The sequence below is a fragment of the Tinamus guttatus genome, unplaced genomic scaffold, assembly GCF_059628265.1.
Source record: "Tinamus guttatus ecotype Peru unplaced genomic scaffold, ASM5962826v1 Tinamus_guttatus_pri_ptg000692l, whole genome shotgun sequence".
Taxonomy (NCBI): domain Eukaryota; kingdom Metazoa; phylum Chordata; class Aves; order Tinamiformes; family Tinamidae; genus Tinamus; species Tinamus guttatus.
The window spans coordinates 627767-653717 of NW_028289226.1; the positions used below are offsets into that span (position 1 = coordinate 627767).

The window sequence follows — 25951 nt, forward strand, 5'->3', positions numbered from 1 at the left end:
CTGATTTAACTCACAGCACAGGTGGTCTTCACTGTGCTGTGCCTGGCACAGTAGAGACAGAAATCCCAAGCATCATATCAGTAATCATGCCCTCTCACTGATACTCTTGGGATGGCTGCTCTTTAGCACTATTATCTCATTTTCCCCGGAAAATTGCAGATATTTTTTCTACAAGATTCGTCACAAGACCAACCAGCACCTGCTACCCCCGCAGAGAGGCATGCATGTAGGGTCTTCTAAAGAAGGATGGGGTCCAATGGGCACAACAGAAGAAAAGTGTGATATAACACGGGCTGGCTTTCTTTGTTTTCCTGATTTCTGGGATCGCAGTGGAAGTTATTAAATCAGATCACATCAAATCATGTCTATCAACCAGATGTGTGCTTATATCCCCCCTTCTGCCATACCCTAATGTAGGCAGATGCCCCTTACTTATAAGAGAGAAAAAAAATAGGCTACAGCCAAATCAGGACAGGTGCGACACAAAACCCTGTGCCACAGCACACTTCTTCCACAAAAAAAAAAAAAACCAAAAAAAAAAACCCCAAAAAAAACCCCAAAAATATGGATACATACAATATACGGAAAAACAAAAAACACTATAATTCCACCCCCCCAGAAAAGCTTGGTGGTTTATATCCAGCAGCTCTGCCCTTTTAATAGCAGTAGTATCTGTGCCAGAGCATACCATGCTCTGCCTTCAATTGAAGAACTCTGGCTTCAATTGGTGGCTGGCACTTTTAGGTAAGAAGAGAGATGACACTAAGGGTTCTCTCTAAGGCTGAGAACAGACATTATTTTAAATGGTCCAAGAGTAACTTCTGGAGTGGCAGCTGCTGAGCCTGTGAGCTGCCAGGAAGAGTAGGCAAGCAGGTTGCTCTTGGAAGGAGGCAGCACCTGGTTTTGGTCACAGTCCCCAGCTAGGACTGGGAGTTGTGGGGAAGATGCTCTGCCAATACAGAGAGAAGGGCACCTGTCTTATCTCAGAACCAGGCAGTGTTGCAGGTCCCTGCCTCCTGACCACTTGGGGCGACAGACTACATTTTGACCACTACTAGATTACAAATAAAGACCTCAAAGGGAATATTGCAAGGATGATCACATTCAGGAGAGTGAGGTATGTTCAAAAATCACAGCAAGTGAAGGAAACCATAAAAATGCCTCAGATGCAAGAAAAAGACTTCTCCGTCACTATTGACGTGTGCCTCATTACTATGGGCTAACACTGAGCGATCTGGTTATTTTTACAATCAATTCTTATTACATGTTCTCCATGCTGGCAAATAGCAGTAACTCTGTTCAATGCTACCTCATGTAAGCAGAGTCACAGCCCAGTCCAGACTGTGGGAGAGAAGTGGGAAGAAGGGAGCGTGGGAGCCCGTCAGCACTGATGCCCAGATGGGGAAGCGAGTAAACATAAATTAGGAAACTAGAGCAACTCTTCCTGTGTTGCTGTGTTTCTGCTTGTGCAAAGAGGAGGAAACATAAAGCCTGTCTCGCAGACCAACTTTTCCTGACTGCAGGAGATCCTGCAGAGCCCTCCTTGCCCTTCTTTCCTCCTCAGGGCCCTTGCACTACCTGTACGGAGGCAGTAGCTGGCTCACTTGTGGGACCTTTGCTGAATATGGTTCCATTTACTCAGAAAAAGCACATGGTCATTTTAGATAAAGCTGCCGAAGACATCCCTGTGCCAACCACGATAGTGAATCACAGTGCCTTTGCTCTCTTTTATATAAATAGCAAAACTTCCCATTATGGGACAGCCAATAGTTTCACAAGCTTCATTGACCAACGTTCCTACAGTGTTTGGTCCTTCCTTTTGGTTTTCTTTCAATAAAATGATAACACAGGGTAGATTTCTTACAGAGCTTGGCACAGGCTGTTGGATATACAGTCTTAGTAAAGGTTTTGAAAAATATCTTACTGTGAGTCATAGCCACATGATTTTGCCTAGTCTCCCATCCCCACCCTGCTGTCATCCTTCAGCCTTGTGCACCACAGTATCAGAACAAGTCACCTCTCAGGCCACAAGAAATATCTAAAGAAACTACAGTGGTGGTGACGGCACCTCTTTCCTAGCTCAGGAAGCACATGGGCTTTTTTTTTTCGTGGTAAACAGCTGCTTCCTCACTTGTGTTGAAGAAAGTCCTTCCAAAGCTTTTCTTTTTGACTTCTGTAGCAAAACAAAATGAAAAGCAGAGACAAATGTGAGAGGCTGCCTTTGATTCTCTGCAGTGGCAGCAACTGACAAAAAAAAAAAAAAAAAAAAAAGGCTTGGGCTATACCATGGGGCCAGGGCACAGAAGAATGCTGGAGGTGGTATATGCCAGAATGACATAAAGGGCACGTTTGATCCTGTGCCCAATAATTCGTTGCATTGCGGAGCTATGTAGCATGTAATATAGCAGGGTGTATATTCTTGTAGATAAAAAGTGATGTTCAGAGTACATACACCCTGGCTGACAAATACAGATGGTTAGTTATATACTTTCTCTGTGCGTCTGAGTTAGGTGGAGAACTCTGCGAGGCAGAGGTCACCTAACACTTTCCATTAGAAGAATGCGATTCATTTTGCTTTCAGCTTTGCCAAATTTCAACTGTTTGGGCTGGACCTTCTCCATACATGCTGTCTGCCCCAGGCTAAGTGGTTTTTGGGAAAGTTTCAGAAAAATGGTTCAGTTGCTTCTCAGCACAAGGCTAGAGGGAAAACATCTTTTGCCCCTGTTATACAATATACATATGAAAAGAGCTATTAGGGAGATTTTGAGAGGGCTCCATGCACTAAAACAGGAATATGGCACACATGCTGTCAAGTTAGACTTCTTGCTGCCCCTATAATTGTGTCCAAAATTGTCCCTGTTAGAAGCTTTCTAGGAACCTCAGTCCCTACAGGCTCAGAAATGACTTTTCAGGGTTTGAAAATTACACCAGTATGCTTCGTCCTTGGACCCAAATCATGATTGAAAAGATAGAGAAGTCTCATTTGAATGAGGAAATAGGGAGAAATGATGGACAACCTATAAAGTGATTGCCCTCCCAGGCTCTGAGCTCTGTGAAAGCTTCTTGTTCACAAAAGGTAATCGCTGCAAATCAGCCTTTGCCAGAGAAGCAATGTCTCCAAGCTCTCTAACTTCTTATAATTACACTTAGCCTCTGCTTATGTACAGAAATACATACTACGGCATATCATCCAAAAACAGTGGGCAACCACTGCTACAAGAACAGAAAAAAAAAAAAAAAGTGGCCGGACAGACTTACCTCAATCCATGGAAAGCGGACGGAACAGCTCATCCTGGATGCCATCTCTAAGCATGTGGAGGACAAGAAGGTGATCAGGAGTAGTCACCATGGATTCATCAAGGGGAAGTCATGCTTAACCACCCTGAGAGGCTTCTATGATGACGTGACTGCCTGTGTAGATAAGAAGAGTGGATACTGTCTACCTTGACTTTAGTAAAGCTTTTGACACTATCTCCCATAGCATTTTCACAGGCAAGCTCAGGAAGCATGGGTTAGATGAGTGGACATTGAGGTGGATTGAGAACCAGCTAAATAGCAGAGTTCAGAGGGTTATGATCAGAAGTGCAGAGTCTAGCTGGAGTCCTGTAGCTAGCAGTGCCCACCAGGGCACAACACTAGATCCAGTCCTGTTCAGTTACTCATGAATGACCTGGATGAAGGAACAGAGTGACTTCTCAGTAAATTCCTGATTATACAAAACTGGGAGGAGTGGCTGATACTCCAGAATGCTGTACTGCCATTCAGAGATACCTGGACAGGCTGCCAAGCTGGGCAGAGAGGAACCTCATGAAGTTCAACAAAGAGAAGTGCTGGGTCCCGCACCTAGGGAGGAATAACCTGATGCATCAGTACAGGCTGGGATCTGACCTGGAAAGCATCTCTGTGAAGAAGGACCTGGGAGTCCTGGCAGACAAGCCGACCATGAGCCAGTAATGTGCCCTTGTAGCCAAGAAGGCCAGTGGGATCATGGACCGCATTAGGAAGAGCATTGCCAGCAAGTCAAGGGAGGTGATCCTTCCCTTCTACTCAGCCTTAGTGAGGCCACACCTGGAGTACTGTGTCCAGTGCTGGACTACTCAGTACAAGATGGGCATGGAGCTACTGGAGCAAGTCCGGCAGAGGACTCCTAGATGATGAAGAGATTGGAGCACGAGGCAAAATGAGAGACCTGGAGCTGTTTCTCCTGGGGAAAAAAAAAAAAAAATGGAAAGTGTAAAGAGGATGGGGCCACACTGCTTTTAGTGATATCTAGGAACAGAAGAGACAACGGGTACAAATTGAAACACAGGTAGTTCCATCTGAACATAAGGACGAATTTCTTTACCGTGAGTGACTGAGCACTGGAACAGGTTGCCCAGAGAGGCTGAGGAGTCTTCTTCCTTAATGATATTCAAAAGCGGTCTGGACAATCGGCAATTTTGGGCAATGTGCTCTAGGTGACTCTGCTTGAGGAGGGAAATTGGACTAGATGGTCTCCAGAGATGCCTTTCAACCTCAATCATTCTGTGATTTTGTGATTGTGTGTGAGTAGACCCAAAGCCAAGGAATACAGGTCTCTTTGGAAGGAGAAATGATTCCTTGAGTTCCACACTGGCTAACAACAAAACTTAGCAGTAGGTAGATTTCCTTTCAGTGATCACTCCAGGAGAACACAGCTCATGGAAAATTGCCACATGACACTTCACTGGCTTCCCTCTAGTTTGTGAAATTTGCTGATGAATCAGCCTTAGGCCTTAGACAGGTGCTTCACGTAACACAGCTGACAAATGAAGAAGTGGTTAAGTTTTGGCGGGGTTGCTTTTTTTTTTTAATTTAGGAACACTAATTGTAGAGTCAAAAATCACAAGCAGGAAGTAAAGGTTGCAAAGGCAAGCCTATGCCAGTTAAGAATTCCTGAATTAAAACTATTTTGTGCCTGACTTTCTTTCCTATGCATTATTTAAAATGCATTTCTATGTGATATGATCAGGTATCAACATCATAAAATACTGTTCTGGATATTGATTGCAAGCAAATAGAAAGTAAGGCCAAACTGCACTGATAAGCCCCTGCTGATAAGCCCACTAATTCAACAGGACTACCATATGAGTAAACACTCTGTTTCACAGTACAGCCCAAAGTACCTATATTTTAGTAAGCACATAGATAGGGAGAATAATTAGTGTAAAGAGATGAGCCAGGTACAAACTCCTTGACAAGAAATGCCTAACTTACACAAAAACATCATGGTAAAAGCAGGAACTATCATATAAACTGTTATAAATCACTCACTATCTCATATTCTGGCCCTAATCCCATTCAAAATAAAAAAGAATGCTCAAGTCAGAATCTACAACGACAGAAAAGGTAAATGATAATGAGATGGCCTAATGAGAAAAAAATATGTTGGCAGGGAAACAAATTACAAATCTGAGATAAAGCTGGAATATCTTGTGATAGGACATATGCTTATTCTTCTAAAGAACTAATAAAATTGTTGAGGCATATCAGAATCCATTATGCAGAACTAAAAACAAACTGCTGATACACATTTGCTGGAAGCTGTGCAAGAAACACTTGATTTGAGCATCTTAAATACTAGCCTTCTTTGCATATTCTAGATTTATTTTTGCTTGATCCTGCTTCTGAGAGTTTCCCCTGTCCAGCATGACTGGAACAATATGAGTCAAGCTCCCTACTTCAATAATCCATTAATTGGTAAGCATGTGCTATTGATTATTGTAATTTATGTCATGATATCCCTATGGACTGACATACTTGATAGTGACCTTAGTCTTGAAATAATGGATTATATGTTACAAATCTGCCTTTAGAAAAAATCTAGAAAAAATCTTTCTATTGATCAGCCTACGGTTGCTGAATGTATTTTCTGGCTCAACCTATAAAAAGAAGAATTGTGAGGAGTTCTGCAATTTTCAACCTAAAACAACAGGCCCAATTCTCTCAACGACATTTCCCAGGCATGGAAAATTTGGCCATTTTACTTTGACTTGAATTAAAGTGAGCATCTGGGTTCCCTCTTGGAGGAAAAGATTTACACGTTGCTATGAAAAGAGCAGAATGGAGAAGGCTTTGTGTTTCATATAACTGAATGAGGCACTGTTTCTCTCACACAGAAAAATACCTTATTTTTTCCTTTCAAGTTAACCATTCCTCTGACCATGGCATTGCTGTTATCTACTCTTTCCTGCCATTTGAGAACCTCTGGGCTAATGCTGCCAAAGAGCTGCATTAATAATGTCAGAATTACCAATCTACAAAAGGATCCAATCCTTGGCAAAATTTGAGGCTAGTTTCCTGAAAAAATAAGGCCTAAACAACCACACAGCAAATGGGCAGGTCTATGTTTCTCTGGTTATCTATCCTTTCCATTCCTCTCCCAAGAGTTTTTAAACTGCTAGGGAAATTTCCATCAAATCTGACAGAGGGGTATTTGTCATAATGTTAGTATGTACCATAGTGCTTCATAAAAGAAGGTGACAAATTAGAGGGAAAGAAAACCCTGCAATGATGCCTGTGGTAAAGGAAAGGCTAAAAGAGTAATTAACTCGCTAGCCTTTTATTAGCTATCAGAGACTCTACATGACAGTAGACAAGCAGGCTTATTTTCAACAACGGTAAAATTACTTGCTCAGCAAGAAGACTTCATTTTTATTTCACTCTAAGGGTATCTGAAGTTAATGTTTTGACAAAGAGAGATCAAGAAAAAAACTTAGAAACAGTGTGCTGTTTCTGCAATGACTGCATAGTTATCTAAGAAACAATAATCTTTTTACTCTTCATTCCATCCTCACCTTGACTAATTTTATTCTTTAATTATGAGTCCTGGCAATCTTCAGTACAAATGAGGATTTTCCTCCTTAAGGTAATATGTGTTCTTGGCTCTGAGGAGACAGGCTTGTCTGTCAAAACATTAGCTGCCTCTTTTATATGTTAAGTATTAATTCTATTTATCTTCGAATTATTTTCAAATACTGGAGGCATTCTTTCCTGTATTGGAATGTAACAAGTGCTTAACTTCAGGGTTTTATGTTATTCTTGCTCAGATACGAGGCCAAAAATGAGTAATTAAATTCTCATTTAAACCCCATTTCCTTAAATACACCTATTCTCTTACCACACACAGCCTCTTTACTAGCCCCACGCTCTTTCAGGGAAGGCAGGAGCCTGCAGCCCATGGGGACAGGTACTGCCCACAACTTCATTTCAGATGGCCTGTAACCATATTATTATTATTCCACCATTTACTGGGTAACACTAAGGCGTGTGTTAATGTGTGGCAGACCAAAGGTTCTCAAAAGATTTATTTGACCCCCAGCAAGGCAAGAATTTCTTGTTCCTGAAGTAAAGGAAGGAGTTAATAGCTTATCACCACCTAACACAAAGATTTTCTTTCCTGCTAAATGCACCCAAGGATCATCTTTACTCATGCTTGTGTCTGGAGCCAAGACAGGTCTATGCTTCCAAGAGAAGGAAAACAAAGGGTTAAATCTGGAGTGATCTGAAGAAAACAGACAGACAAAGGTGGTTTGTGTGCTCTGTGCATTCAGGGCCAAAATCAGTATTAGCATCCTGGCAGTGTACTTTCATGCTGACCTGCATGTTAGACCTCCAATGCCTCCAACAGCTATTAGCATTATTATTCTCTTTCACCAAGGGTTTTTCTGCGAGGGCCAAAGAAAGGGAACCACAACGTCCTGTGCTGACAAAGATACCACTCCTCTAGAAAGCAAAGGAAACCATGATTTCTTTCTGCCGAAGAGAGAGGTTAACATCATCACCACCAAACTGTTCTAAAGCTTGAGGCAGCAGCGGATGCAATTTTAATGCTTTGAGGAAAAAGGGACCCCAACTCCTAAAAAATGCATGTAAGGCACTGTAAATGCAGGCAAAGCTTGAGTAAGAGACACAAAAATAGACTTGTATATCCATAGCAACACATGTACACAAGAACCAGTGCGTTCTAGCTTGCCACTTTTTCGAGGCTTCAACAAAACTCTTCCCAGAACAAAGGATGGATGCTTGAAGAGCAAAACACACTTCAGAAATACTTTCTTAAGCTCTTTGGAGGCAAAAACCTCCACCAACAGGAATACGCTTCCAGCCTTGTGCCATCCTCCAGCACAGCCCTGCTCAGTGCGACTGAGCAAGGAGTACAGCACCACATGCATGAATCCATATTTTCCGTTGTGAGGAGGAGCATGATTCACAGTCCCCACCATGACCCAGTGACTTGTGGTATCCAAAGCAAACACGGTTAGTGAGGCTTTTCAACAAACAATCAACAATTTCCTGCTAGCTGCAACAACCTACCCCATTAAGTTTACTTCGAGATTTTTTTCCTCACTTTGTCCTTTGCCTTTGCTTTCCCCCATTCATACTCAAAGAGTACAGCCATGAGTAAAGCTTGGCAAGCATAACCTCATATTCCCACCCAGTCTAAGCCTGTGAGAGTTGGCAGAGGCCTGAATATCCTGGTTTTCATCATGTGTCCCAAGGCCTGATGGATAAAACTGGTAGGAGTTCTGAAAATGAAACCAAATCCTGTTGTCCTTTAGAAAACAGCTTCGTTTTTAACAATCCTTTCAGTGAGGGGCAACAGCACCCTCAACTTAGATGTGGATGGAATTAACAGCTTTGCACAGGGACCACTGTGATTGATACAGGAGGAGCTTTCACTCCCTCATATGCAAAAGGGAAGGCTTAAAGTCAGAGATCCCGTACCTCCTCAAAGGTGGCCGTGGTCACCTTCTCAGCCACCCTCTTCTGTCCTAGAGCTGGACAGACTCCAGAGGTCCTTGTCCTGAATGACCACAGAAGCTGTCATGAGAAGGAGAAAGGGAGAGTTAGTGAGTCCTATGGGACAACAGGGACAAAAGCCAGCAGAATCCAGCACCCTCAGGCATTGCTTGGAGAAGGAAACAACACACTGTCTTAGCTACCAGTGTGAAAAGACCTCAGGCTTTTTCCTCCTCACTACTGGCACACCCACATATCCAGTCATCTGCTATACACAGAGATCCCAAATTGCTGTTATGAACCAAGAATTCAGGTATAATTCTGCAAGATAATTGCAATGCTTTTTCAGTCGTTGCTGACACGAGTTTCAAGCATAGCACCTGTCTTTGCAGTATCTGCTTATAAGGAGTGGGCTTCCTTCTGACCATCAAATAGCAATCATCTGTTAATGATTTTCAGTTTATTCCCAACAGTATCTGGTTGAGATTTGTGAAAGCAAGAAAATTTGCTAATATGTTTTCAGATTAAATGGACCTTTTCTTCTCATAATGTAGGTGTCTAAAAATAACAGAAGTTGTGCGGTCATGTCAAGATCTTAAGTTATCTTAAAGTTTGCAGAGAGATTACAGCTGCCGGAAAACAATATGTATACATTTTATCCAGCAACAGTGTGCTTAGTCAAGACAAATTTGAGTGGTTATGAAGTCAGCTTTGTTTCTCTGTTAGTCTAGGACTTGTAAAATGCTTCATAAAAATAAAGCAGCATGAGTCGGCTGGTATTTATGAACAAGACTGTTGTAGCAATCACGCTGCACATGTTAAAACCAAAAATCAACAAAATCACCAAGCATATTTCAGACGTGATTTTTCCAAAGGGCTACCAAATACAGCAATGGTAGCTACATACACAACTAAACCTGCTGAAACCCTTTGTTATCCTATCAAACTAGATGATGGGGCAACATTTTCCATGCCCAGTTCTCATTCTTTAGCCACTTAGTAGCATCAGCCCTGAAGCAGATACCTAGACTCCCACTGTACTTCATAAGATGATTTACATGCTTACAAGGGCAACTACAAAGCCAGAACACAGAGGGAGAACCTGCCTGACCTGAGCAAAGGAGAAAGCATGAGGATAAAGGTGTGCCTGTCACTCTGCCTGCCTCAGCACTTAGGCCTGCAGAAAGGCATCTCCTTGCATGCAAGGCAAAAATACTCCCTAAATACTCTTTTGGAGGATGCACCCCAGTGCCACCATTGGCATCACTGCACATTTCTGCAGCAGCTCAGTGTTATTAGAGTGTGTCTACCCATTGAGCATCTCGAGTGAATGACCCAACGAGATACTTACAGGAGGATTTTCAAGGAGTGAGTCAGATAAGCTCAATACTTCTGGGCCAACCGTGGCACCTCAGCCCTATCACACTGGAAAGCAGGTACGGATGAACTTGAAGTCTTTACAGGTATGGGTGACAGAAGATGGGTGGTAAGCAGGGTGGTAAGGACAAACATTTGGGAATTAAGCCTCTAACTCAACATATTAGGCTCCAGCTCCCAATTTCTAGCAGGTTTACCTGAATGACAGTCCTTCCTCACTCAGCCAGACAGCCACTCAGGTGCAGAAGAATCCCATGCGGATTTTCAGGAGTGAGAAGTGATAGTCCTGAATACTAGCATAAAAAGAAAAAAAAAAAAAAGAGCAAAAATGCCTTGAGATTCAGAGTTCAGTACCAGGCTGAAGAAAAGAGTGTAGAAAAAATAAGGACATAAAATTAAATACAATAAAAAGTCATACCAAATGAGGAAAAAAAGAAAGATGAGAAATGAAAAGTGAAAGAATAGTACCTAGACTTTTGAACATTTTCAAGACTTGATTTTTCTCTGGAATGATTCGACCCTGCCAAATAAGATCAAACACAGACAAAACCTATGCAACATGCTGTCCCATCCTACTTTGGAGACAGATTAGTCTGGACTCGAAACTTTTCCTTTACCTGAACTCCAAATCAACACACAGAGTTGGCAAAGAGACTCAGGGGTTGCTGCCAGGCAGGGCAGCAAAGTCTACCCTTCACAAGGACATTAAACCCCGAGCAGTTAACACAGAGCAGTTCTGTTGTGCCTCGGCTTTCTCCCCATTTGCTGCCTGTTTGCAGTGGAGAGTGTCTGGCAGAGCAGCTGAATCTCCATCCTGCAAGCTTGCTGCCAGCAGAGTCCCCCCTGTGAAGGGAATTTGCTGCTGCCCATCTGCAGCCAAAATCTCACTGTCCGTTCATATTCATTTGCCCAGAAAAGTTCACTTCAAAGGCAACAGCTGCTTTTCAAAGCGGCAACAAATTGCAGTGAAGTGGAGAACTGGTGGCTCCTCCACTCTTGGCCAGGGTTTCTATAAGACTTTGGAGGGGCCCTGGCCAGATTCCAGGTCTAAGCATTTCAAATTTGGGAAAAGTGGGGGCAGGTTGTCGGTTTTTCCTTAAAGAAAAAAAAAATCCTTTAACCTGTCTTTGGTAAAGCCTCTTTGTCATTTCTAATCCATTCCAACATAGATTAAAGATGGAGAGTTACCTACCTCTACTGAGATTCCACAGAAAATACCATCTGTCAGCTCTGATCATCCCTGTAAAATTACAGGTGTCCCACCTATCATGGAGTATTAATACAAAAATGAAAACTCAGTTCAGGTTTCTTAGATCAGGCTCTGAATGGACAGTTTTACAACGTTTTTCCGAAGGACAGCGCAGCATCCTCAGCACTGAAATTTTAAGAGGAAAGGCTTGATGGCCAAAAAGTCTCTGGAACATTACAATTTTTCACCTCACAGGACAAAATACTAATTTACATGGTAGTTCTATCCTCCATAATTTCTCCAAAAATGTAAAATATTGTTTCAGCAAAAAAAGTTTTCTTAAAAAAAAAAAAAGGACACAAAGATTCCACAGAAACAGGAATTCAGTACACTAAATTGTTCAAAAAATGAAGAGAAAATCTGAAGAGAAAACATTAACCATTCTTACTCAAAGTGAGTATTTGCAACACTTGTCAGGGCTTCTTGTAAAACCCATTTGGGATATTCAGGAAAAAACTACGCTCAGAGATACACGAATCTGGCTGCTCAGATAAAACGAAGCTGTTGTGATATCAGTATCCCGTTTTTATTCTGAAATAGAGCAGTCGTGTCTTTTCTGTGTCTGTTTTGTCAGTCAGTAGAGCTGCCACAAGCATACCATGCCCTCTACAACTTTGAAGTGATAGGGAGTTCACTTATATCATGACAATGCAGCTTCACCTTGAAAAGTATTTCCCCAAAGAGCAGCTCTCTGCAGCATATTTATTACCTTCCCATGCTTTCTCTACCACATATGTTCCATTTACTAGAAAAAAAATGCTTCTCCTTTTCCAGTCTAGCAAGATTTGTTATACCACCCACCTTACCACAGTATCTGAGCAGGTTCAGAGCTGCATTAAATAACACACCTAACATCTGTCACATGTGGTTTCTTTTTTCTCATCCTCTTGCCCAAAGGATATCTGCATGTTCAGTGGCTTGTTTCACTTTGGCAAGGGGATTTTATATTTTTAACATGCTTCTGGATGCTCGTTAGAGAAATCATCACAGGGAAACATACCTTACACTTACATAGCGACAAATATACCTTACAACACAAAGAAGCAAGTCTGTGATTCACCTTGGGAGAATTTCTTCCATTTGGTGTTGAACTGGCCCTTGAGAAACCAGCTGTCTGCTGGACACACAAGCTTACAAGGTCACCTAGATCTGAAGAGCATGGATTTCGACTACGACCCATGAAAATTTTTTTTTAGATAGAAGATGTTCAAGTCATTAGGCATCTGGAAAATAAAGATTTCTCTTCCTTCCAATATTTGTTGGAAGTAGCACTGATTACTTAAATCATGTTAAACCACCATACGACTTGGTCAATCTGCAAAGTCATCTGTGACACCCTTGCTGGTTAAGAATGGGAGATACACAAGCTGCTCCAGAGCCGCCCAAGAAAGGAACTCAGAGACCCTCTTTCTTATGTGTGCTGACCGGAAACAGATTAGCTAAGTAAAAGACTATCTGTATGGTTGCCTTTAGACCAGTATCAAACATTAAGGTAAGAGTGACAGATAAGACATGATGGGGTGGCTATTTCTAGACCTATTTCTAAATAAGGGGACAGTACAAATACGAGTTAGAAGGAGCAGTAAGAAGGCACAGTAAGTAGTTCCAGAAAGAAGTGCTGTGCAGGAAGTACTAGAAACTGAAGGACTGGTTGTAAGTTAGAATCTAAATGAGGATGATGGAGGACAGAAGGCTTCACTTGCTGCTGTGAGGTTAGCTGGGCTAGCTTCCACTTCCTCAGACTGGAACTGATTGGGTCTGCCAAACGCATCTTCTCGCCACAACCTCAAAGACCTGGACGGAGAGAAGGAGGAAGAAAGGGAAAACGGAATAAACGCAGACTTTAATACTTAGCTTACTTGGAACATTCGGCTGAGAACACGAGCCGTGTGTTCCAGCCCCTGCCCAAAAGGTTTCTGGAAAAAAAGCAATGAGTCATTTGGACAACGAAGCAGCTCACCAAGGACAGGAGGACCCAGACAAGCCAAGAAACCAGTACCCAGGACACCCCATCGACAGAAAACAACCTTTGGTCATCCCAGGCAGAAGAGGCAATTGACGTCCCAGATGCTCTAACTATGTTGTGACTGGTAAAAAGGGAGCAGAAGGGGAAGCTGGGGAAGATAGGACATAAAAGATGCCTTGGATCTACTTCTTCCAATGTGTTTTGAAAGAAACACTGCTTCAGCTATAGAGATGTAGTGGGAAAACTACACAGAGAGCATTTACTACTCTGAATTGGACGGAAAAGACAGACAGGGAAGGGCTGAAGCTGGAGGCAACAGCTTGAGCTTCTACCTTCTGGTAGGAGGCTAAAAGGCAGGTTGGCCAGTCATAGTGCCTTTTACTCCCACTCCTCACCTGTCATTCAACACCATGCATGGGCCATAGACCAGGTCAGCTGCTGGGGACAGTAATAGCAAGCTTGGGTACAAGAGCAAGGCATGGCCCCAGCTGCAGGACAGGAGCGATCACAGGCGTTTCTTGCTTAAGGCTAGGATTTCACTGAGGTGGCAATGAAGAAGGCAGGGCCTCCAGTGACAAAAGTTGCTGCTGCACCCTTCTCTGACTTCACGGCTGTGGTTAGTTACCTGAAAACAAAATAAATATATAAACAAAAGAAAAGATGTAATAGATCTCCCTACAACATCTCTGTGATAGAGATCTGCTGGTGGACAACTTGGAAACCGGTATCCATAGATTTCCCCTGACAATAAGAGTTCATCCCAGGTTCATTCAAGCCATCAGCATCTAAGATCCATTTTCCTGAGTAAGCAGTTCTCAGGTTGGTGGTGCAGATTTTTCTGGGGAAAAAAAAAAAAAAAAAAAGAAAGAAAAAAAAAAAAGTGAGATAACAGTTGGAAGGCATGGAAGGCAAGGCCTTGGGCAGCAGAGTCACAGACTGACCAGAAACTTCAAGCAAGCCTCACCACTGCAAGAAGGACCTTGGCTGTCCAGCACATGGCTTTAGTTTTTGCTCCACTGCTAAGACCTAGGAAGAGACAACAGTCCTCAGGCTACAATTTCACAGTGGCAGTGCCAGGTTGCCTGCTCCCACCCACCGTGCTGAGCTGGTGGAGTTGTTGGTGCAGTCACATGATGAACCAGAGCAAAGAATGGATCTACCTGGGATTAAAAAAAGAGAGAGAGAGAGAGAGAGGGAGAGAAGGTGCAGGAAATTTCTGCCAGATCTGTTCCCCAATCCAGTTCATAATGTAACTTCACCAGGAATGCCAGGGGCAGAAGTGAGTGAGCTGGGTGAGGATGGAAGAGGATACTTAAGCCAGCATTTAAGCTGCACAGGCTCATGACTCCATTGCTTTCATCAGATTGGCAACTCAGGATTTAAGACCTTGCACCCCATGAACAACCGCAACTCACCCAGTTCTACCTGTTTGCAAACATCAGACCTCTCCTGCCTTATTTGTGCTCAAGTAAAGAAAGTTTTGGCAAAAAGAGTCTACATATTAAATTTTCTCCAGCTGAAGAAGGCAAATGATTATTCTCTGCACGTATGGATGGGCCAGGTAGGGCTGACATCTGTTCAACTGCCAGCAAAGGCAGGATGCTAAACAGCACCGAGCCAAATCACTCTCCATATGAAATAACACAGCCAGCTGGGAGGTCGAACAGAGAGGGAATAAAAGGCAACTGAAATTAGTGGAGTGGATGAAAACCTACTGCTGCCTTGCCCTTGAGTTCCAACAAGCCTCTAACGCTCTCCCATGCTTCAGTGCCCATCATCACCTCCTAAAAGAAGTAACTTACTACCTCAAAACTATCACAAATTCAGATGCTGGGATCTGGATGTGGTGTCTCCCTATCTGTTTAAGAGATGTCTGTAATCTGGTAAGAATTTTTCGAAGTCGCTGAAAAAAAACATGTGAGAAAACCCACGGCCAGCCAGACACATGGAGGAAGCATGACAGCAGCTCTTCAAGTTTAGCCAGTAGAGGTCTCTCTTCTACTAATCCACTAATAAAAATAAATAAATATATTATTTTTTTGTGTGTATGTGCATGTAGTTTTTTTCCTTCTGAACACTGGTCCCCAGCGAGATGAAACACATAAAACAGGGAGTTCAGATAGGAACAATTCTATCACTCCACACAAAGAAGAAGAACATCTCGTGTCTACTGGATGAAGACTGACTTCAAGCTTCTCACGTGGCAGGAAAAATTTACGGTATGGACAATCCCAGACCTCCAACTTCTATCCCCAATGAAAATAGAAAATCAAGACTGTAGCTGCAACTGCACTCAGTGGGGCATGGCTCTTTGCTTGCAAAGCCCTTCCAGGTGACCACATAGCAAGGCTGGAGGAAACCCTTTCTGCACATGTAAGCCCCTGGTTGCAATCTGGGGATACTCAATCATGGCAGAGGCTTTATCAGGCCATGCTTATTTTTTGGCTTGCATGTAAAGGCCTACTTGGTCTTTGTGGGAGTAATGTCTGGAACACACAAAATGGGGAGCCTGCCCACAAGTGTAATCCTTGCTTGAAGTCTCAGATGTGAGGCCAAGGATAAAACTGGAATGAAACTAATGTTCTTGCCGGCTGGCTCCTCCAAACAGCTGCAGGCACATTAGGAGGGCCAGGTATAAAAGCCTGAACTGGCACAGCCTGTCTTGCAGAGAGGGAACACTAAACCACAAGGTGTGTTGTTCTGTGCTTCCAGATGGAGGAGGCCAGCAGGTGCCAAGCTGCCAAGACCCACTGGCGCTCCCTCCTGCAAACGCAAATTGTCATGAGCATCCACTCACATCAATGGCTTGGCAGCTGGGCCTTCTGCAGTGTGAGTAGTACCAGTCCCATTGGTGACCCACAGCACCTCTGGTAGGAAGCACACCATGTGTGCTGCCTGCAGTGGAGAACCTGCGAATTAGCAAGATTTCAGGAGGAGACTGGGGGCAGGGGAGTCTCTAGAGTTACTCTGCAGCCAAGGTGTCAGCAGAGTCACAGGGCATGGGTAGGGGACAGAGCTGCCCCATCTGAACAGCAGCGCATATGGCAACTTGTGGCACACAGCTGCATGCCTAGGTTTGAGAAGGAAAAAAAAAAGAAAAACAGCTGTATCTGTTTAACTCAAATATATCTCAATTGGAGACAGACGTATGTGAACATATGTCTGTTCCTTGCAAAACAAAGCAAGTTCACATTTTGACTATAGGTTAGGCCTAGAAAAGCAGAAGGTGCACTACAAAGGGAAAGCAAATGTGGCTTTGGGAAGCAAAGCTACTGCTTTCCAATGCATGACAGAGAAAGCAGCCACATTTCTGCTCTGGCTCTTTACACCCACAAGGCAGATAATCTGTCCAATATTTTTAATATATCATACCCACATATTGCTTCTCTTACCCAGGCTCCAGCCTATAAACTCTTCAAGGCAGGGACTCTCCATTCACATGCTGTCCATAGTGGCTGGTTAGGGCTGGAAGTTGACCCTGTAACAAGTAGCAAAGGTTCTTATCTATCAGAGATCACCCTGCAACGTGAGAGATAGATAGAAATAGGTCAGCTCTCAACTTGGTTTTACTTGCTGTATGTCAGCAATATTTTTCATTTGCATTCCTAGGCAGTGCTTTTTCCCTCTCTGTCTTTCTAGGAGGCCCCAGCCTGGAGGGAAGTGCCATCTCCATGTGAGGAAGAACTTCTTTACTGTGAGGGTCACAGAGCCCTGGAACACGCTGCCCAGAGAGGCTGTGGAGTCTCCTTCTCCGGAGATCTTCAAAACACACCTGGATGCCACCCTGTGTCACGTGCTCTAGGTGTCCCTGCTGGAGCAGGGGGGTTGGACTAGATGATCTCTAGAGGTCCCTTCCGACCTCAGCCATTCTGTGATTCTGTGATTCTGTGAAGGTTGCCCACAGGCACCGGGGACGCCCAGGTTCCCCATCACATCTGGGCTGCTGCTCTTACACAGACAGATACAAGAAGATGCTAAAAGAGGGCTGGGGACAAAACTCCGTGGTAAACACATATCTTTCACTTGTAATTTTAGTGCTTGTTTTGCATCTTTACTAACCTTCCTTGGAGGGATTTTTATAACTGCTACCCTGTTTTGGTTTGCTTTCTTCAAGAAGATGTAACTTAAAAGAGAGGCCAACCTGATTCTGTTTAGTTAACCAGATGCTCTTTTTATATTATCGGCTGAATCAATACAGGAAAAAGATACATTTGCCTACTTTTCAAGTAAAACAAATTACTAAATATTTATGATTTGTCTTTTCAAATTAAAAAAAAAAAGGGGGGGGGAGAAAAACATGGATCCCTTTATCTTTTTGCCTAATTTTGAGTCTTGAAATGATTGATGTGGGCAAGGCAGAAATAAGCCAGGGAGAGGAAACGTGTGCAAGCATCCTGAATCAAGGAGGTGGCCTAGCCTGTGTGAAACGCAGCAAATCACAACTGCAGATACTACCCAACCAGTGAAAGAAATGTCTTTTTTCAGCTTAGTAAGTAAACCAAACACTGGAGATGGGGGAAAAGTCAGTATCAAAACAGGCCAGAAAGTCTTACAGGTTTTTCCAGTATAATCAAAGATCTAATCTGGGGACAAACCAAAACACTTCATGCAACCTAGTGAAATGATTTCATTGGAGATCAGACTTCACATTTTGTTCAAGTCAATATATAATGCACATTTTCTTTTGGTATTAAAAAAGTAACAAACACACACACACACACCCCAAATCAAATTGAAAACTTGAAATTGTCATTGTCATCATCAAAATAACATGACAGAAAGATGTTGAAACAAATCATGCTGGCATTTCTGAAATGGAAAATTTTCTTTAAAAAATATTGAAATTCAGTGTTTATTCATTTTTTTTCAGCTGAAACTTCTCAACAGAAGCACAGATCGCTGAATATTGCAGGGCTTTTTTCTAATTAATTTTACTATTTGACAAAAAGTAGTTGAGCTCTACGTTTGAAAATGTAACAGCAGGGCTCATATTGATTTTACGGACACATGGTCAGCGCTCTTCTCTTCCAGCCATAGGGCAATAGCGGAAAAACGGCAGGATCTAGGTCCGCAAGCAGTCAGGCCCATCCTTCCGCTCCGCGATGCGAACACACAGCTTTACGCAAGAGAAAGTAAAACCCGGCTGCGCCAGACGCTGCGCGCTGCGCGCAGCCCAAAGCCCGCGGCCCGCGCGCGCTTCCCATGGCGCCGCCCGCCTTTGGGGGTGTCTGCGCGGGGGATGCTTGGGAGGGGGCTGGTATTTGGTGCTGGGGGGTAGGTGCGCGCAAGCCCGCGCCCGCCGCGGGGCCGCTCCCCACCGCTGTGAGGGCGCGCGCTGCGCGCGCTCGCGCCCGCCGGGCCCTATTGCATCAGTCGGGGCGGGCGGCGCGGGGCGCGACCCAAACAAGCGGCGCGCTCCGCTCCGCCCCGGCGCGGCCCGGCCCCCTCGGCCAGCGCCGGCAGCCAGAGAGGGGCGGCGCGGCGCGGCCGCCTCCAGCGCCCGCCGAGGAAGCGCTGCCGGGGGGTGGGGAGGCCGAAAATCCAAAAGGCGAAGGCGCCGCGCGGGCCCTGGTCGGCGCCCCGGGCCGGTCCCGCGCCCAGCGCCACCTTAAACCGCCGCCGGGGCCGCGGCGCCGCCGAGGCCTCCGCACAGCAGGCTCCGAGGCCCCTCCTGCTGCCCCGCGCCCCGGGAAGGGCTGTTTTTAATCTTTTTTTTTTTTTTTTTTTTTTTTTTTCAGTCGGATCCATGCGTGACCCCGGGCTTCGCTGCGGCCCTGGATCAGAGGGAGGGGGGCGCGGGACTGGGGCTGGCAGGGGTGGCCCCAGGTGGAAGCGACTGCCGCTCGGGGCGGCGCTGCGCGCAGGGGAAAAACAAAAACAACGGGGCCAGAAGCACCGTTGGCCGCGACCAAATATATATATATATATACACTTTTTTATTGTATATACAAAATACGTATTTTGATTTTTTTTTTTCCAAGGCGGCTTTCTCGGGGAGTGGGGCTCGAGGAAAGCAAATCGCAGCTCGTGCAAATGCCGGCGGCCCGCGCCCGCCGCGGCCTGGGTTGGGGGCTCCGCCCGGGCGCTGACCTGTTCCCCGGCCCTCCGGGGGATCCCCCCACGCCCTCCCGTACCCCCTCCCCGCCCTCCCGTACCCCCTCCCCGCGGCGGCTGCAGGGGGAGGTTTCGCTTGCGCTGCTCGCTGGGATAGGCGGCCTCAGGGAGGCGCCGCTGTTTGTTTTCCGTCGTGATCACTTTGTTCATGCAGGAAAAGAAAAACACGTATTTCAGTTCTGCGAGGGTTTTCCACGTTCGCCGGCCCGCTGTGCAGCGGGCACCGCACATACCGCCCTGCAGCGCGGGCGCGCAGGGGGCGGCGGCCGGGGGTCGGCGATTCTTTGCAGCCGGAGGAGGAAAAGTCTGTTTGGAAGCGCGGCGGCTCCCGCTGTCCCTCGGCCCTGTGACTAGAACGGCCTCGGGTGGCATCAGCCCGGCGGCGGACGAGCCCGGGGGCTCGGAGGGGCGCCGAGGAGCCTGGAGGGGGGGGGGGGGTCGGTGCCTTCTCCCCGTGCCTCCCCAGCGCCAGGCCAGTGCGAAAAACAGCTTTTGAGGAGGTTTCTCACAGAGGGCAAACCCAGGCGCGGCCGAGATAAACAACAGGATCGCGTTGCACTAGGGAAAGGGGTGGGGAGCGGGGCAGGGCCCGAGCGAGGGTCGGGTGAGCCTCGCCCAGGGCTCCCCCCAGCCCGCCTCTATATATTTCTGTATTACATATATGTACTTTTTTTTTTTCCCCCTTGCTCATCCCGCGAGCCCTTTGCTGCCGCCGGGGCTGCCCCGCTGCCCGGGTGCGCTGCCGCCCGCTGCGCTTGTGGTGTTGCCCCCCGGCGCGGCCCGGCTCGCCCAAAAGGCGAGTGGGCCCGGGCCCGCTTTCCCGGGTCGGGGGCGGTGCAATGCAGCGCGGGCGCCCGATGCGATGTCCGCACACCAGCATCTGCCGGGACGGGCGGGGAGCTGAAGGAAGGGAAAGGGGGGGGGGGGGGGGGAAGACGCCATCTTTGTTAGTAATAAAAGCAGTGGTAAGGCCAGACGCACCAGATCGCGAAACAAGACCCTTTGGATAAGAGGAATGCGGCTGGCACCCTCCTTGCTCCACGCTGGCACTGGAGGAGCAGTCTAAACCCTCCCCAAGCAGGAGGACGAGCCCGGGGGTTTGGTGACTTTGAGGCCCAAAACCGACAGCAGGAGAAATGTACTAAGGTTTTCAAGTCTCGAGTCGAACAACAAAGTGAGAAATACCTCGAACTATGTATTTATTTTTCTCAAAAAAAATCATGCCTGAGGAAATTCCAGTTTTTCATTTAAGAGTACACCTTATTCTCATTCCCGGAGCATGGCCCTAAGGTTGGAGAGAGCGAGCTGTATTCCTTTGCTTTCAAAACAGATGACAAGATACTCAGAGGAAACGTGCTGTTATTTCTTAACATAGTCTTACTTCTCCCCCTGTGCCAGGCAGAGTGAGGTGGAAACACACACTAATAAGGAACATATTTCTTATATATGGCAGTTTTATTGATTGCTTGATGTGAAACAGTATCAATCTGGATCTTTTTCCCCACACATTACAAAAAAAAATTAAATTGGCTCAGTCTGCAATCTTTAAGCACAGCCATATTAATTATCAGAAAAAGAAAAGAAAAAAAAAACTAAAAAGTCTACCAAATAAGAGCATTTACAAATGCACAAAAACATGCCACTTTGGCTTTATGGGGAAAATATCCTCTTCTAGATTAAAAAAAAATCTTTTTAACATAAATAAGTTAGTATAATTTCTCAGTGTCTTTACAGAGTTATGTACACAGGTACACTTCAAACTTTTTTTTTTATTTTTACATACAAATACACAGGCAATGTAGAAATACTGTTTAAAGATGTAGTATCCCTTTTTGCTTACACACAAACGCATTGGGAAGTGGGTCAGCTCAGGAAACAATATTCAAGATGTGGAGCAGAAGCCCTCCAAATCAGTTAAAAAAAAATCAGGCAATGTAACGATGGGATGCCTTTATAAAACTTTTACCAGTATTCAAATTTGCTATAGGGATTCGAGGTTGGGGGAGAGGGAACAAAGCCTTTTGCTATTACATAACGGAAACATCACAGCTCCCACCTCTTCGGCTTAATGTTAATAAGTAGAAATTTCACAAGCAGTCTCTAATAATCTGCTATTACCAGTGTTAGCATGATGGTGCATTAAAAAATGAGAAAAATAAAAAAAAATAAAAAGCATGGTGGACTCACTTAAAGGGACAATACATCTTTAAGAATTAAAAAAAACACACCACTACACTGCTTTTCTTCATACTTTTTTTTTTCCTTTGTAGATTGTGAAAGCAAGTTTCGGTCACTTCCACACCCTCTCCCTCCCTCCCAAAAAGGTTTATGTGCTACATAAGGTAAAAACTATATACACAGGTAGTACAATGAAGCAAATAAGGAAACACCTAATTGCACAATGCTACATCAAATGCTTTTAGAGGCAGGCCTTTTAAGAGTGCCTAAAATTTTAGTGTTATTTGTTTTCTGTTTTTGTTGATGCTGTTGTTTTTTCAGTGCTTACACAGGATCTCCATCCCATGGAGACCAACGATATGTATTTTCTTTTTTCTTTTTTTTTTTGTTTTTTTTTTGTTTTTCTTTTAATTTTTACTACAACTTTACACCTTCCTCACTTCACCGAGGCGGCCGACGAATGAGGAAACGCCACCTTCCGAGTTCTGCAACGGAGATGTCAGGAGAAGACGACGTTAGAGGCGCCCCCCAGAAACGCAATCCCTTTCCCATCCCTTCTCCCGGCGGCCGCCCGGGAAGCGCAGCTGGTTCAGACCGACGCCCCCCCGGCCGCGCTGCGCCCCCCCACTCCCGAGCCGCGCTGCCCCGTCGGGGCGGCCCGGCCGCTCCGCAGGCCCCGCGCTCGCTGCAGCGCCTCGGCTGAGCTCCAGCGCATCTTGTGCCGCGGGAGTAAAAATAAATAAGGCGAGAACCCTCCTCTCGGCCACGTTTAACCCCTTCTCTGCCCGCCGCTCCCCTCTCCACCCCGCCCCAAACCGGGCGGCAGGATTTGCACGGACGCGTACGCTGACGTGCTCGGCCACCGCTCGCCCCAGCACGACTAATTTATTGCAACTTCTTCTTTACAGCTTAATCTCCCCGGCACAATCGCAAATCGCGTTTGTGAAGCTCGCTGCTAGCTAACACTCCGCTCCGCAACGGCCCGCGGGGTCGGACCAACTCCCTCCGCCCCGGCCCTCGCGTTGGAACAAAACAACAACAACAAAAACAGCGCAGTTCCCGTTAACCCGCTCCCTTCCTCGCGAACGCACCCTGCTGCCAGCGCCTGAGGCCGCACCAAAACAACCGGGAGGGGGGGGGGGGGGGGGGGAAGGCTGCCTAGCTCGGCCTTAAGGAAAATGAAATGCGCCGATTCCCGCTCAGCCCAACGTATTTACTCAGCCCTCCCGGCGGGGCCGCTAGCCGCTCTGCGCGAGGACAATGCTGACATTGTAAACTACGTGCAAAAGCATCAAGGCGGGGTGGGGGGGGTGCCCCCCGTCCGCCTTGTCACCTGACATGATAAAAAAAAAAAAAAAAAAAAAAAAAAAAAAAAAACACGTCGCGTTTGAAACTCCGTCCCTCGCCCGCCGCAGCGCGGGCCCGTAGCCTCCCTTATCTCGGACGGGAGCAGCAGCCCCGCGGGCCCCGCGCCCCGTTTGGTTGCGCGCAGCGAGGCCCGCGCGGCCTCACGCGACGGGGGAAGATGGGAGTTTCGGGGCAGCTTCACCCTTCCCCCCACCCCTCGGCTTCCCTTCCCTGGCCTCCTTGCCACCCTAACGGCGGGTCCTAACGGGAACCCACCTAAACAAGTTTACGTTTGATGTCTTCTCGGGCTGGATTTCTTGGGTGTTTGCTCCACTGAACTTGCACTGGGGGAGTCTTCTGAAACCTCTTCTTCTGTTGTGTTGGCTCTTTTATTTTGAGGAGAGGAATCTAGGAGGGGAAAATTAAAAATAAACAGGCGGGGGAAGAGTGATATTAAAATGTTTTCCTGACAGGTTTTGCCGGAGAGGTAGACGGGTCAAGCGGGAATATTCCCCGCTCCCCACGTCGGCTATCGATTACGTGCGGGAGCGCAGGGGGAGGGGAGAAGGGCTCCTCTAGGTAGAGACACGCTTCCTGTTTTTATCTAAAATCCCTGTCCGTCCCTCGCTTCGCACGGGCGTTACGAAACCCCGCCGAGAGCGGAGCTGCCCGGCAGCGGGTGGCACTGGCCGCGCACGGGCGGCTGCCTCCAGAGCGCCCGCGCAATGCGGGGCGGGGGAAGGGGGACACTCCAACGAGGTACCTGGGATGTTTCTAAGGCTTTTTGAGGACGTGGAGGAGGGCTGGGGACCCCCACCAGCGGAGCCCCCCGGGAGGAAGGGGCCGGGAGCCGCGGCCCACACGCCAGCGCTAGGCTACGTTACCGTCGGTGGCAGGTCTTTTCCTCTGCGCAGTGCAGTGCTCTGCAAAGTCCGTCTGATTTTCTGAAACACCAGTCTTTTGATCTACACAGTGAGTGTCCTCTGAGATTCCCTGAGAACCAACAAAAATCACGGCCTGGCAATTCCCGTTTACATCCAAGCTCTGGTGGCCGGCAGACTTGCAGACGGCTTTCAGTAGCCTCGGGGACCTGAAATAGAAGTCGGGCGAGCTCCCCTTCTCCACGGCTTGCCACTCGTACCTTCCTTCCAGGGGCCTGTGATTCTGGAAATCGAAATTCCACTTCCTCTGGCATGCCTCCTCCATCTCCTTGCGGTGCTTCTTCAAGTCCCTGTTTAACTCTTCGTGGTTCACGGGCCCGAAGAGGTTCCTGCAAGCTGAAGGCTTCGGGTACTCCGATTGCCTGGCTTCCATGCGCTCCAGGGTAGGGCTCCCATTAGAAATGCGTACGTTTGACATCTCCCCGCCGCAGCCCTCTTTCTTCTAGCGGCGGTTGTTTTTCTCGCTGCTCTCCCTCCCTCCTCCTCCTCCTCTTCTTCTTCTCTGCCTTTTATTTCTCCGCGGCGAGGGCTCTTCTCGCGCTCCGCCTCGCCGCGCTGCCCCGCTCTGCGGCACCGCCTCGGGCCAGCGCAGCAGAGGCGGCCGCGAGCAATCGCATAAGCGCCGGGCCGACCCGAGGGCAAGAGCCGCGCGCGGAGCCGGGGCGGGCGAGGCGCTACGCGGGCGAGCGCGCAGGGGCTGCGAGCGCCGCTGCCCTCGGCGGCGCGGCCCGGCCCAGCCCAGCCTAGCGCAGCCCAGCCCAGCCCGGCCCGGCCGGCGGCTCCGCGCTGCGCCGCGCGCCTCCGCCTCTCCCGCCGCGGCCGCGTAGTACGGGGCGAGACGGGGAAAAACAAGCAGAGACGAGCCCTTTTCTCGGTTGCCCAATATGGCGATTGAAGGGAGGCTGACGAAGAGGGCAATGATTGACAGCACGAGTCTATTTAAACAGCGGAGCGGAGCCATTGGCTGCGGCGGCGGCGCCGCCCCGTCGGCGCGGACTAGCCTGGCCGCCGCCGCCTCTAAAGGTGGCCCCGGGCTCGGCCCCGCGCAGCGCCGCGGCACGCGGGGCCCCGCGGGACGCGCACCCACCCCCCCGCAGAGCGCGGGCTGGGCCAAGCTTGTGCACCCCCCACCCCCGCGAAAACAAAACAAAACAAAAAATCCCGCCGCTCGGCTGGAAGGGCTGAAGCCAGAAATAAGTGGTAGCAGCTAGTTACATTTTGACCCATTCTTGCGACAGGAATGGCCCGTGGCTGCTCTCCCCAGGCGTCTCCGGGCTCCGGCACTGCAGCAGCCCAGGACGGGAGTTCAGGGCAGGCCCGGGGTGCACAGGGGGCTCCCCACCAACCCGGGGCGTGCAGGGGGCCTGCTATCCCTCCCAACAGGACCCCAGTCCAGCCCGCTGCGGAGCCGGCTGGTGCCTTTGAGAGGGGGGAGGAAGGGGAGAAAAATCCCTTGCTGTCCTCCCAGCATCGAGGAGACTAAGTGAAGAAACAGCTCTAAAAACCTGCTGGGATTTCAGATCTCAGCAAGCAGGGGAAAGAAAACAAAAGCATTAGTTTTCGTTCCTGCTTGTGTGCACTGGAGATGAGATGAGCCAAGAATCACAGCCAGGGGTTTTCTGAGCTACTTCCTCAGCTGGCTGCAGCAGGTAAGGTGGAGATAAGAGAAAGGCAGTGTCCTCCACTATACCCTGCCCAACTCCAGCCCCTTCCTCAGCCACCTCCCTTCCCTAGGCAGAGTGGCCCCTTGGACATGGTGCAGGGCACTGCAGGTACCCCCGGGATGCTGCTGCCTACTGCTGAAGGCCTTGGAGCTCCTCACACCAGTCCATCTGCCAGTTTCTTCTCTGCAGGCAGCCCAACCCTCTCCAATGCTTGCTTCTGCAAAGTTTCCCGCAGCGACAAATTACTTCAGCGACGTGGAAGTCAGTGCAACAAGGTGTAACCGGCTGAATGAACAGGGTCAACTGATTTGGTCTCGAAGACACTGAGGTGTTGACCCTATGCTAGTCAAACACG

The 25951-nt window shown here is 47.4% G+C and overlaps 1 protein-coding gene across 1 annotated transcript; it reads right to left on the reverse strand.

The window, feature by feature from the left end:
- Positions 1–21155: 21155 nt before the first annotated feature.
- On the reverse strand, positions 21156–24460 carry CDKN1B (cyclin dependent kinase inhibitor 1B). The gene is made up of 3 exons (XM_088536663.1): positions 23876–24460; positions 23268–23399; positions 21156–22129 (listed from the first exon to the last, which is right to left on the reverse strand). Exons 1-2 carry the CDS (start codon positions 24348–24350, stop codon positions 23278–23280), a joined length of 597 nt encoding a protein of 198 aa, XP_088392789.1. The 5' UTR covers positions 24351–24460; the 3' UTR covers positions 21156–22129; positions 23268–23277.
- Between the last annotated feature and the right edge of the window lie 1491 nt (positions 24461–25951).

What these genes read in the sequence shown, in the direction of transcription:
- CDKN1B (XM_088536663.1), bottom strand. Translation starts at nt 24,350, where the DNA reads ATGTCAAACGTACGCATTTCTAATGGGAGCCCTACCCTGGAGCGCATG. An exon ending in GAAAAGACCTGCCACCGACG is followed by an intron (nt 23,400 to 23,875) that starts GTAACGTAGCCT and finishes TTCCCCTCCTAG; the next exon opens with ATTCCTCTCCTCAAAATAAA.